Source organism: Tyto alba, unplaced genomic scaffold, assembly GCF_018691265.1.
Source record: "Tyto alba isolate M040663 unplaced genomic scaffold, T.alba_DEE_v4.0 Super-Scaffold_39, whole genome shotgun sequence".
In the NCBI taxonomy this organism is placed as follows: domain Eukaryota; kingdom Metazoa; phylum Chordata; class Aves; order Strigiformes; family Tytonidae; genus Tyto; species Tyto alba.
The window spans coordinates 10,172,067-10,186,346 of NW_024881314.1; the positions used below are offsets into that span (position 1 = coordinate 10,172,067).

General features: G+C 36.2%; 1 protein-coding gene across 4 annotated transcripts in view; it reads left to right on the forward strand.

Moving 5' to 3' along the window:
- Positions 1-14,280, forward strand: part of TBCD (tubulin folding cofactor D) — a 130,340-nt gene that overhangs the window by 88,255 nt on the left and 27,805 nt on the right. For all 4 annotated transcript variants that reach the window (XM_042802361.1, XM_042802363.1, XM_042802362.1 and 1 more), the window contains 7 exons: positions 1,551-1,582; positions 3,710-3,772; positions 4,181-4,257; positions 6,592-6,673; positions 10,394-10,512; positions 10,938-11,029; positions 11,892-12,032. In XM_042802361.1, the coding sequence (XP_042658295.1) occupies positions 1,551-1,582; positions 3,710-3,772; positions 4,181-4,257; positions 6,592-6,673; positions 10,394-10,512; positions 10,938-11,029; positions 11,892-12,032 (606 nt within the window). The remainder of the gene's footprint in view (positions 1-1,550; positions 1,583-3,709; positions 3,773-4,180; positions 4,258-6,591; positions 6,674-10,393; positions 10,513-10,937; positions 11,030-11,891; positions 12,033-14,280) is intronic.

Consider the following 14,280-nt stretch of genomic DNA (forward strand, 5'->3'; position numbering starts at 1 on the left):
TGGGTTATTACGTTGAGCTTAATATATTGATTGTTGAAAGCAAAAGTTTCCCAATTAAAGGAAGTGCTGATCTGTGGCAAATGAAAATATTGTGGAGTTGCCTTCTCTGTATTACCTGAAAAACCAATGAAAATGTTGAGCAGTCAAAAACCTAGTGCATGTTACAGGAGGCACCTACTTGTATGGAATAGAAAAGCTTGTTTAAAATGTTTAGGCTTTTGAAGCTCATATAAAAGGGTAAATTGGAGAACAAAGTTCTAAGAGTTGTTAGGGTTGCTAAGTTTGCCTTCTGAGCATAGCTACTAATTTTATTGTGGGGAGGGAGGAGGAGAGGAGGGAAGAAAATGTTTTCAAAAAAAAAAAAAAAAGGCAAGCAAATAAACAAAAAAGCCTTTGTTGTTCCTCCCCCCTTTTTGGGAGTTTCTGCCAGAGCATGGCCATACACACAGGTGATTAAAGGTGTGGCACACCTCAGGGAGGAAATATTCCAGCAGAAGTGAAGGGAGATGAGAATAAGGAATTGAGGGAGGAAATATCCAAAGGAAGGGCAGGAGTCAAAGGTTCATAAAATGGAAAAATTAAGCCACAGAGGGTGACACTGAGCAGAACACCCCGAGCAGTGCTCACAGCACCTTGAGGATATCCATGTAACCATCAGACATTGCTCAGTGGGGTGAGGAGACATGTCTGCTCAGAGACATGAGAAACTAAAGAATGGAAACAGGCCCTGCCATTTCCAGGACTCTTCTCCCTCTTCCTGCTGTCTGCCCGGTTCAGACTTCTTTCTCCGAGTGCTGCCAGTGACCAGGCTAATGTTCAGACAGGATAACTGGGCTGGATAAGCCTGAGGTCTGAAATGGTGAGACCATCCTTATGTAACATACACTTCAGGAGGATCTGAAGCATATCGAGCCATTTGTTTCTCTCCACTCTCTGATGTGTTGGAAGTTTTTACTCCCTTGCTTGTCGCGATGAATGCAAAATCACCTGGGAGGCTTTACCAAGGAAGGAGAGGGTGAGAAGGGCAAGAAACTTCACTAGGAAAGCAAACCAGTTACCATTTGTGAAAATGGAAACTGGTAAATGAAGTTCCTATTTAATGTTCCAGAGATGAAGATTTGTTAAAAAACTCCATGTAATTGCTTTTCGGTTGTGAAAGTCAGAAGTTCATAGAGACTGTATGACTGAAAAGTCCTGTGTCAAGTTCTACAGGCTTTGGAGTGCTCCTGAAACAAGTGAAAAGAAAACCAGGATGAACTTGACAGTCTTTTATTATTCATATTAAAAGTTGGAAAGACTGAGACTGCATTTTTGCAAGAAGAAAGTTAAATGTTCAGGAAGGTTTTGTATAAATCATGCTGAAGTCAAGACAACAGTTGATTTTAACAAGATGTGTTTTATAGTTGGTCAAATACAAAATTGCAGGTATTTTGTGATCTGCCTTCATTCTGAAATGGTTTTGAGGTTGTTTTTTTTTTTTTCTCACTAAGCAATGCACTTGGATTGCTTGTGGTAGATTATTTTCTGAAGGCTATGTTTCTGCTTTGCAGGGGTTTAGGTGGAGAACTGATGAGACCAGCTGGTAAGTATCACAGCTGCAGTGTGAAAGTAGAAAATGTGCAGCAATTAATTCTTCTGTTTACTTTCTCCCAGTTTGTTTTGCATATATTGTGTTGAATGCATAATTCAAGTATGCACAGCAATCAAAAAAATACAAAGTTTGGAGGCCAATCAGAAGACAGGTACACCAGAACATTGGTTGCCAGCACGCTTGTGAATAACCCTGTTTGTCTAAGAGTTGGAGATAGTTCTTGGGTTTATGTCACACATTCTTTCTTTCCATTGTTGCACATGGGGAACTTTCTCCAGGGTTGAATTGGCTTCCTTCATTGGTTTACTCAGATCTCTCTCCAGAAGAGAGATGATCTGCCCATTAAGACAGATGCCATCGTATAACTAATGATTTTATCATGATACATGTGTGCACAAAGGTGAAGAATAAACACCATATAAACAACAGGTTGTGGAGGTGCTGGTATCACATAAAAGATGATGGGTTGTTCACATGGATTTTGAAGGTTGCTATATACAGAACCACTGTAAAAAAGAAGGGCATTGCAGGAAAAAGCATCCATCCAGGTAGCCTGGGTGGATAAGGAAATGATGCCAACTTGTTTTCTGTTCACGAATTGAATAAAGGAAGTGCTACATAGCAGATTGTGGCTCTGAAGATGTGAAGCCATCCAAACATAGTGGGTAAAGGAGTTTCAGCACCAAGATGGAAGAATGATCAAATAGAAGGGGTGAAAGGGGCAAGGGGATTTGTGCAGTCTTTGAATGAATTCAGTCTTGTGGCATAACAATGCAGGCTGAAAGAATAGGTAGGTTTTTTTAATATGTTTTAGCTTTTAAGCAGCTGAATATTTCTTAGTTTTAGAGAAGTACAAATGGCAGTATTTTGGCATGACGCAGCTGTGTGGGTGGAATAAGAGCAGAATTGAAAATGTTCCACAAATTGCCTGCATGTCTAATGAAGATGATGGTCTTGACCACAATAGAGCATAAAGAAGTGTAGAGAACTGAGGAGGAACTTTAAGAGACTTGGGTTTAGTCATATAGTACTTAACCTTGTCTCAGAATAAATATTTAGAACAAAGAAGCTGACGTGTCGCATTGAATGAAGTTTGAGCACAGGGAGCCTGATTGTGTGACATTACCATGGTAAGGACCGAATTCAGGAGTAGACTTGGAGCCCAGTAAGTTGGTTATAAATGAAGAAGCTGATGAACTGTATACAGAGCCTGGAGTAAGATTGAAAGATTAAGTTGTGGGAGGAGAGGAAAACATAAAGGTGGCATTATATAGTAGCTTATTCTGTCCTCTCCACCAGCTCTAAAGCAGTCAGATAGCGAATATGGATGTATACCAATCTGTTCTATTTGCACTGATCACCAGGAGGTGAAAGATACTGTATTCCCTAAGTGCTGAGTTTTAATTTGAGCAATGCAGTCAATCTATGGTATAATAAAAGTTTGCAGTGTTTACCATGTTAATCTCTACTCCCCAAAGCAGCTTTGAAACACTAAAAAAATACTATTCTGAAAGTGGTTTTGTAAGCTCAGAACTCTTTTGAGTTTAGAGATTTAAAATAATGACTTAAAATGACATTTTCTTGTATTCCAAGTATCAAAGGAAATAAAGCTGCATCCAGTTTTAGAGCGCCTAGCTCTGTGCAGTGAATAGATGTCACTCCTTGCAGGTCCAGGAAAATGCCTGTTAAAAAGTAGGAAAACGTTTCATATATATTTGAATGGTTTATTAGTGGCTGTAGTAATATCCTTATCCAAGTTGGTTTACTGTCAATGATACTACATAGCCAATTACAGACTGGTACAGAAACAGAAAGACGGCCAATATATACGTAAGCACTTTAAATGAAAGGGGGAAAAACATACCACCAAACAATGGATTTGCATGAATAATGGGACTAACTCATGTCAGAGAACAGTTACTGCACAGTAGCATTTTTTGAATGTAAGAATCACAAGTTTAATTTCCTTTCAGTTTCTAACTTCACATATTTTGAACTTCTATTGATGGATTTTCTTCAACTTAATCCTAATGTAACCTGATGTGGTTGTATCTTCAAAATTGGTGCAATTTCAATTTTTTTTGTATTTATCCAATTATCAAATATATTTTCTTACAGTCTGCACATTAATTGAAAAGTTGTCACTATCAAAAATGCCATTTAGAGAAGATCCAATAATCGGTATGTCATATTTTAAATAACCTTCTGTTATCTTAGTAGTTATTCATTAAGATAAAGTACTAATTAATGATGTTTTCAAAGGAGCAAAATTAGTGAGATGGGGTGGCCTAACAAATAAAAAAATATCAAAAAGATACACAAATATCGCAACAGATGGTGATGTTATCTGAAGATTTGTTTTGTAGCTGTTTACTTATTCTTTTATTTTCCTGTCAAGTTTTCAGCATCACCAGACGCAGTGTTTGCGCTATGTACATTGTAAACCAGTCCAGAATAGCTGTACTAAGTGAGAATCAAAACCAAGGATATATATCAATATGTATAATTGCTGGTTTTTGTAAAACAAAGAGTGTTGAACATGAGAAAGTAAGAAAAATTAATAGCATTTTCTGTTCCTTACTATTTCAGGTGGCTGGCAGTGGTTAATAAATGACAGTCTAAGAAGTCTCACTCTTGTTTCAAGCACTGCACGACAGCATATAAAGGTACAATAGCTCCTCCCTCTTCATGTAGTCACATTAAATACGGAATTAGAAATATTTTTGCTTTTCATTGGTGGATTATTTTCCATGAAATCTAATCGGTTCTTGAATGTTTGTTTCTTAGATAGGTAAGAAGGGTTATTTTTTTGAAAAACTTTTAATTCCTCAAAATTCAAATGGACATTTTTGATTAATACTTGAACAGCTATTACGAAGGTTATTCCTCTGTGTATGTTGGGCCAAAGTAATTGACAGGTGCTGGCATCCACAGCGGGCTGGCGGTGAGTAGCCACTGATGGTTGCTTGAAGCTACTTGCTGTTGGCTTTCTGGTTACATTGATGCGGTGTTTTGTGTCTGTTTTGGTGTACCTCTAGTACGTATAAGATATCTCGCTTTTGGTATTTTCAGAGAACTTTTGTGTGAATTAAAAAGAATCTCTGGATGATGTCCTCAGGCCCTCATGTACTGAGTGCATGTTTGTTAACAGTGAAAACATTGGTATGATCAGCCAGAGTTACTCAGGACAATGTACTTAAGTTTTCCATTAAACTGTTGCAAATCCTTTTACTGTGTTCCCAAGCTACTCTGATTCTGAACATTAAACACACTGATGGATATGTTTCATGCTATTTTATGTACATGATCTTAACACCTCCAGTTATTTGCCTTAATTTTCCCAAGTAATACCATGACAGTTTGCTCTTGCACTCTTAAAGGCTCTACTGAATTATAAAGACCAGTTTTGTCTGCCCTGTTAGAACTTATAGTCATAACAGAGACAATTTGAATATAACATATTGTCTTAATTTTGTTTGGTTTTAAAAATAAGATAAAAAGCCATTGCAAGTATCTGATAGCTCATCTTTTAAAGTCTTCCTGGGAAGACAGAGTAGACTAGGATGTATCCAAATCACTGAAGAAAATTAAAAGATGAAATTTGAATTCTTGGAATATTCTTTTGGCATTAGCTATTTATTCAGAGAGTTTGTACGTCTTACAACTGGAACTTCTAACCCAAGCTTAGAGGAATTAATTATAGTCTTTAGAGAATTTTGACTTGTTTGGTTAACATGAATTATTGTTGAGCAAAGTATGTTTAGTAAATGCTAATTCTCTCTTGATTCCTGAATGTATTTTAGAGAGAAATAAGTTTAAGGGCAAGTTTAAGACATTGAAGAGTAATTTTTTTTTTTTCTGACATAAAGTATACTCTTCCACTATAACTTCATGTATTTAAGGTGAAAACCATTCTCTTCAGAAAACAACCTGATCTGAACAACCTGATCTAGTTGAAGATCTCCCAGCTCATTGCAGGGGGATTGGACTAGATGACCTTTAAAGGCCCCTGCCAACCCGAGCTGTTCTATGATCTACAGCAATTAGATAATTCTATATATTTTGCTACTGTAATGCCTGTGGTAGTTAGAATATTATTTAGGTGAATACTGGTTTTCTTTCAAGTCCTTGGTTTTGCATAGAGAACAAGGCTGACATGTCTTTGAGGGTAGAATAAATAGGCTGTACAGGACTCCGGTGTTATCATTTAAGATGTCTTGTACCTGGAGAGCATGAGTATTAATAGGTATTGTTCCTATTAATATAGAGTGACCGGTGCATAGTTTTTGTAGTCTCTCAAATTTATTGTAATTTTGGTCAGCATTGTATTATTAGCTGGAAATTATAGTTCAACCATAAATTTTATGAGAAAACTGGTTACATGTTTTTTGAAATAGCAGCTGTATTGGTCTTGTGTTCTGTATCAGTGACCGCAACCACTCTAAAGATGAGGAGGTTCAGGCATAATACACCTTTTATAATTTTCTAAACCAATTAAGATTGAGGCACAAGGACTGTGATACTGAATATTTTGGGGTTTTTGTTTAACCTTCAGTCCATGTTTTTCTTTTTTTCCCTTTTGGCTTTCTATAGCTTTCTGGGGAAATACAAAAATGATGAATCTGGCATCAATATACTGAAAATGAAGTAATGTGACTTCTGCATTTTGTAATACTGTGTCATCCTGGAGGTCTTTCAACTGAACTGAAATTACAGTTGATACATTACTATTAATGTCTTAAACATTAATTTAGCTTACTGGTGTGTTTGAAGGACTAAGAGTAGAATCTGTTGGAGTTTTTAATTACATAGGTTTCCTGTTCGACTGTTCTTAAATGAATATTGGGAAGGAAAAAAAGGAAGTAGATGTCAGTAGCTGAATGGAATGATTTTTTTTAAAGAATCCACTGTCTTTTCTTAACCTTTTAATTCTAAGCACAGTTATCATAAAGTATGACCTTATTAAATATATCAAGTTCACAGTTTTGCCTTTGTTACAGGAGTCTGCGGTCTCTGCACTGGCTGCACTGTGTAATGAATATTACATCAACGAAAAGGGAGAAGCTGATCCAGCTGTACAGGGTAATGACTCATGTTTACATTAGAGGCAGAAAATACTGGGCTGGACCTAACTTGCACTTTGGAGGTATTGAATAGAATGGGGAGGAGCATCACTAATGTTAAAGGACAGGAAGGAACAATAAAGCCAACTGAAAGTCTAGGCAATGTCTTGGGGGTTTTGCTTGTTTTAGACTGGAGGTGAATACAAGGTACCCTAATAGTGAATATTAGGAAAAACTGATTACTTTTCTATTCCATGCAGTAAAACAAAGAAACAAAGAATATGTGTTTGTGTCAAATCCTAAATTTTAATGAAGTGAGACATTTTCACATCATATTTTGATAAACTCTATGCCAGAGATCGTGGCTAGCTTGAAGAAGACTTGGTTAGGAATAAGAAGAGAAAGATAGCAAGGAGACCCAGAGTTTTTGCAAATGTGCATATGAAACCTCATCTGTTTGGATTTGGATCAGTAATACAGGAGTAGGTTTAAACTTTTGTTAGAGGCATATGAATCAACATCTTTTTTTTTTTATACTGGTTTTCTTGGATCTTCCTTTGTTTCAAGTATCAAATTTTATTGTGTCTATCAGAGACAGATTTCTGGATTGTATAGATAGAATTTTAAGAATAACAACATTTATGTTCTTGTTTTTCTAAATATGACAGTGAAATTACATATACTTAACAAAATAATGTTTTAATTTCCTATTTTTTTGCCACTACCAAGTCATTCCCAAATTGGGTAACAAAATGCCTTATTAGTTATTTCTATCACGGTACTTCCCAGAATGAACCTGATACCTATCACATATATAGGAACATGCAGTTATGCCCCAAAGAAGTTATGGCTGATACATAAAAGCAGCCTATCTTGATTTTTAAGTCTTCTCTGTATAGTTAAATCTCTATAATTTTGTCCAAAAAAAACTTTCTAAAAATAGCCCATTCCTTCATGCAGGTTGTCACTGCATGCCTGATTTTGTGTGGGCAGCATGGGAAGATGTGATATGGTACTGAGGCAGATTAGTTTTAAAAAAAAAAAAACACCTCAGAAAAGGGTAGTTTTGTAAAGGTAGAGCACTTTGGTCAAGAGAAGACAGTGCTGCATCAAAGAAAGCAAGCTAAAAATTAGTTGAAAGGCTAATAGGTCCCATTTTATGTAAGGATGAAGTTTCAAGCTTCTGTAAAAGTGGACCAGAAAACTCAGCCAGATGTCAAAATCAAGAAGGAAAGAGGATCTTCTGGAAGAACTTCCTATAGGTGGCTGCAGCTTTTCGTATGCTCAATTCTTTTAGATGCTTATGAAGCTTGGTGGTTTTTTTCCTGGATTCTGGGTTAGCTTTTCATCTGTCTTGTGCTTGAAGGGATCAAGGCGATGTAACCATGATGATCTAGGGACATAATTAGAGTCAGATTTGTAGGTACAGACAGATTTTTTCATCAGACATTCAATCAGGAGTGATTTAGAGAATCGAATTGTGAATTGGAAAATTTTCTGTTCTAAAAAGCTCTAGTCAGCTGGCCCTGTACTGCTCTAAAGCCTCTTCCACACATGGTAAGAAAAGTGCCATTATACATGCAAACATCTTTTAAAAGAAAAAAAAAAAAGTGTATTTTCATCTTTGTGCCAGTAAAAACTATGAATTTCATGACCATTGAATTCTGTATGTTGTGAGGTATATGTGTATGTTCTCTATGGTGAAATTCGCTACTAAAATTCCTCCCCATAATGTCCAATGTATGCATGTATGTGTGGAAGCTACAGTGCAGAAGCCATTCAGTGACAACGCAGATGCCTTATCTAAGTCAGTTAAAGCAGGTCTAAACATGATTCAAGGGGATTAGGGGAAAAAAACAAAACAAAACAGAAAAACAAAACAAAAAAACCCCCACCTTTTGGTAAAATTTAACAAGTAGTTTCACTGTGGCTTGACAGATTGAAATGAAAACACTAATGAAAGATACTTCAGTGATTCAGCATTCTCAATCTGTCCCTATAAGACTGCAATGTTACTGAATCACTTTTTGGCTTCTGTTTTCACCTTTTGTTTTATTTTTTCTGTCTTAATGTGTTCTGGCTTGGCTTTGATGACTTTCTCTTTTAATATTCTTTAAGGATGGGTTGTGTTGAATTAATGTTGTAGACACTTTATAAGCCATGTTGTTTTATGAAACTGAAGACTCTTGGAAGAATATTAACATTTGCATTACCCTCACTAGCATAATTACTAAGTAGTTGTAAGTAAAGAGCTGTTTGTTTGCTAGTTGTCATGTCTTAATTTCATGTCATTTGGCTAAAATGTCAATCTTAAATTTGCATCAATCAAAGGGAAGACTGGCCATGTCTTACTGTCTAAGATCATCTTGCTGTCTAAGCAAGCATTGCATCTTCATATGGCCTCAAGACTCTATCTTACACTCCAGTGGTTTAGAAATTTTAAAATAATAGATGTGCTTATATGAAGGTATTGCTAACCTCTGGTCAGGGAACTAGTTGCCTGATGTGAGGAACTAGTTGAGGCTTGTGATTCCATAGGGATTAAAAGAGAAAAAAAAAAAAGTCAATCATGAGTTATGATTAATGTGTAGTTTCTTATGGTAACTATTCTTTTTTCCTCTAGCAAATATTGGTCAGTCATTTAAATCTCAGATGACTGTAAACAATGGCACTATTATGTAATCTTCCTTGGGTCTCTGATTCTTTGAGGATTTAAAAGTGCATATTCAGTAAAGTGATTAATAAGACTGCCTTTTTCCTTTTTGAACCAGAGTTGTGTTTATTGCAGCTATCTTGGTTGTTCTTAGAAGGTTTTGTGGAGTACCTTGTTTTTCTCTGCATTTTACAGAAGAGGTTAATACAGTAGCTGAAAAATCTGGTAAAGGAAGTGCGTACCATCTGTTAGGTCTATGATAAAGACTACACTAGAAATACATAGATAGATTCCTGACTTTATTATTTTTTTTTCATTCATCCTCATTTTCTTCTCCTATTGCTTTACTGCATTGCTGAGCCTCCTTTATTGATGCCCAGTTCAGTTTATTCGAGTGCCTTTTGTATGTGCTAATGTTTGTAGAGCCATTGTCCTGTTTTGTCATGTAACAATGCACACAGTCTGATCACAGCATCCCTACTTAAAAGTGGTCACTTCTTTTTGAGTTTTGTCCCACAAGAAGCCCAACTTTATTTTTGTCTCTATATAAAAAGTGATACGAAATTATCTCATTGCTTTGGTATGATCTGGGTGTGTGTTTAAACCCTGAGTTCAATTAAGACTTTTTTGGGGGGGAAAATTGTCAAATAACTGACCTTTGCATATCCAGAGACATCTTCTTCCTAACACAGTATACTTGTCTAATTATGAAAAATGATGACAAGATAACTTGTTCCCCTCTGTTTGCATAGAAGTTTGTGCTTATTCTTTAGATTTTTAAAGCATTGTAACTTTTTAAAAATGAGAACTTTGTCTTTTCTCTCTCTGAATGACTAGGATTAGTCAGTCTAAAAATGTGACTTTATGTTTAGAAAATAAGAATTCATTCATGTAACAGTGAACACCTTAAAGTCTTTAACTTTTTTCTGTAGGAAGTGAAAGCCATTCTGTATTTTATTTTAATGAATTATATAATTTTCTAACTGCTCTGTTTTGACAATGTTTTCCTGTTTTATTTTTTTGTTAGCCAAACATGTAATGGTAATGTGGTAGTTGCTTTTCACTCTGCAATTGTATTTTTTCTAGATGAGCTGGTGACACAGTACGTTTCAGAACTACAAAACACAGAGGAAATGATTCGTTGTGGCTTTTCACGAGCTCTTGGGGCCCTTCCAAAATTTCTGCTAAAGGGCAGGCTCCAACAGGTGAGAAAATACGATCATTGTAATGAGAGGAGGGCACACAGTATTTTGAATGAAACCTATGATGGTAATCAAATAAATAATAAAAATTATAATTAAAGGTCTTTGTGAAAGGGGTTTGGATTCTAATGCATAGTAACTCCAGAAAATCATCATGAGTTTAGCTTGCTATAGGTTCTGATAATTAAAGTTTAGTCCTGCTTTGGTTGTGTTAATGGAAAACCCAGAGATTGACTTATCCCTTTGCTATGGAACATTCATCCAAAGGGAAAAGTGAGGCATACTTACAAGTCCTTGTGAGAAACCAAACACTGTTGCCTGCTTGGTTCTCATATGTGATTGAGTTCATTTTAATATGATACCTAAATTTAACATTTATCATAAATAATGCATTGGATTTAAATACCTCCATTTTTATATTTTTTCAGGTTTTGGAAGGTTTGAAAAAAGTTACATCAATTTCCCCTGCAGACGTGAGCTTTGCAGAATCCAGAAGAGATGCTCTCATAGCAATTGCAAAGTATGTTTATCGTCTTTATTTTTGTCTAATTTTAATTCTTTCACAAGAAGCTTTCTTCTGTTCATTCTGCTTTCTGTTGTGAGCTTGTAGAATGATTCTTGAAATCAGTTACACTATGATGTGCACATTTTTAGTGTGCAACTGTATGCATCTCCATTATTCAATATATCTTTGATTCAGAGGATTATCACCCATCTGAGAGTGGAGTACAATTCTGATGGGGTTGTGGGTTTTTTAGTCAATTAACTGACTAGAGTGTATTTTAAAGTTTGCCTTTCTCATGAGCTGCAATTTAGTGAGCTTTAGTGAGGAGGAAGAATATATGTTTTTTCCACGTTCTTAATAGAAGATTGAGTTGATTTAAAGAAACTGTACTTCTCTAAAGGAGTATTTTCTATGTTGACATGCCACGGTGTAGTTAGTGTTAATTATATCATAGTACATATACTCTTAAACTGTCACAGTGCAGAAAACCCATGTCTTCAAGTGTAAAGAAATTTGTTAATGTCAAATTCAATGCACATTGTATTAGTCTTTTGCTCTTCTTGCTTACTTCAAGGCTAGTTCAGAAAATGGCAGGTACTTTAAGTGTGTTCCTCTTTGTAGTATTACAGGCATAAAACCAATCTGTTGACTTTTTAGTCTTGCCAGTGTTCCTTTAAACCCACACGCTGATCAGAAACTGTCAGGTCAAATAAAACACAGCAGGCTCAGAAAGATTCTTCATACTGTTTGTGGCAGATGTTACAGGTGTTTAGAATACTGTATGTCTGGGGAATTTTATTAAACAACAGAACAAAGCTATGATCTTAATGTTTCTCCTTGCTGGCATTGTGTTTTTACCCCCCTCTTTTTTTTAAAGGGTTTGCCAGACAATAGGTGTAAAGGGAGAAGGATCCCAGGAAGAATATGTCTGCAAAGATAACGTTACTCAGATTTATGCTACACTACTTAATGGTGTGACTGACTACACCACAGACAGCCGGGGAGATGTGGGAGGATGGTAAGATGCCTTACAAACTGAGATGTAAACTTAATTGTCATGTTTGATTTCTAATTAGAAATTGATGTCTTTTGAAACCCTGTTAGAAATAGATAGCTCCAAATTTTTGGAGGTTTGAGGCTAGGTAGAAATAGACTGGGGGAAGAAGAGCAGAAAGTGAAAGGAAAGGCTGACAAGGATTTTTTCATCCCTTGCCTCCAAAGTTAGGAAGATGGGGGTCTACTGTGTTTTAAACTGAAGTTCAGCCTTATTCTGGCTTTGTGGATGACATTATTTTCTTTTAGTGAATATCAGCAATGTATTTAGTTGTAAAAAGTGCATAGACTTAAAACATTACTTCTATTTATTTGAAATACCACATTTACTCCTTAGTGAACTCACCTATTGTATGTTCATGTGGGGATTTTTTTGCCAGGAGAGGGAGTAGTTGCATAACGTGTCAGTGACAAATTTTCAAGGCTAGCGACTCTGAGATGAATAAAAACTTTATAAACTGTGCTGTGGTGTTACTGACTCTTTTGTAAGTTTAGGGTTTCAATGATTTCAGCTATGAGATTGCACGAATAATTAAATCGTAAGTCTGTAGGAAGGTATCTACTGATGTGAAGTCTATAGAGTAAGTATATGATTAAGTCTGTAGCAATCATATTATTGTGATCTTCTTCAGTCTTCACAGTTCCCTTAATATATTAAAGATTCAGTATATAATATTGCATTCATCTGAATTCGGTATTCCTTCAGTAACAGTGATCTGCAAATGCAGTTTATAAATTGATGAACCAAAGCTATAAAGGCTTAAGTCCTTCTCTGGATTAGTGTTTGATTTCTAAAGAAGCTTCAGTTGGGGATGTAACATCACTTACTGATTGGAAGTTCCTGCAATCTTTGTGGTGGACAGAGCAGCAATGAAGATTTCATGGTATTCACTTCATCCTGTAGAATTCCACAAGGTAGTTACAGGTTGAGAAAAACATCCGAAATATGGATCTTGGAGATCAAATGAGTACTAAGGAGACATACAGGCTCTCTTGTCGGGGTACTTTTCTGTGTATATTTATGAGCACAAATATGCCCAGCCTGAAATAGTACTTGTTAATAAAAAGTATTAAATTGTCAGAACTCAGGAATAAATCCAATATCAGCAAATTTAAAATACTTGGCAATTTTGTTGCTGTGTAGAAGGTTCAAAGCAGTAACACTTAATTGTTCTATAGAGAAGCCATAAACTAAGCAAATGAACGTGATAAATTAATTTTCATTGTCTGTTGTTGGAAATTGATTTTGAGTAAAATGCTGGTTTTGACAAAGACTTCTTAATTTTATTGTTTCAACCAATGATTTTAGTTTGAAAGTATGCAGATATATGTTGCTTTTAGATACGATTCTGTACATAAGATACCAGCACTATTTAACAGTATGGGTAATACTGTTTGTATGATGTGGTATGGTAATGACATGGCAATATATGTTTGACCTGTCTGGGAACTACATGAAGCATATCAGGGTACAGAGGTTCATGTTCAGGATTGTAAATTAACAACCTGTAGATTGTTCCTATCTAGTATCTGGCTATGCTTTTATTACATTTGAGGCAGGAAGGGGGGAGTGCCTGAGCAGTACTGGTATGAAATAATTTTGTTGGTTGAAAGTATTGCCTTATTTTCCTGGTTTACTGAAAAAGCTCTTGTCTAATAGTGCTGAGTCACGTTGGAGGGCTTTGGTGTTTCGTTTCAGTCATATGCTTGCAGGGTGTTTGTATGAAGTAACTGGTTTAGACTTTTTTTCAATCACTATCCTCTTCTTTGAAGGGTGTTTTCAACAGTAGTATATGAACATGAAGCATAATTTCCTTTAATTTAATTGAGTGGCATCTACTATATTGTAACTGGCAGCTGAGACGCAACAGGTGAGGAGGGATGGAGGACTGCTGAAATGAAAGGCTCCAAACTAGCTATGGTGTGGCTATAGCAAAGTTGGCAGAGCTCACAGATGATGGTTGCGACCTGTGATGGTAATTGCTGACTTGGGAAGGCTACAAAGGGTGAGGTGTGAGCTGTGCCTTTCAGGGGAGGGTGTGCACTCCTCCTTGCTCATCACACTTCTTTCTGCGGCCAAAACAGTCTTGGTCACTTGCCTGCTCCCTCCTCCCTGCTGCGAGCAAAACAGTCTGGTTCTGGAGCACTGGCTGTATTCAGCTTCAGCAGCCATGCATAGCATGCTGATCCGTGTTCAGATCCGGTACAATAAT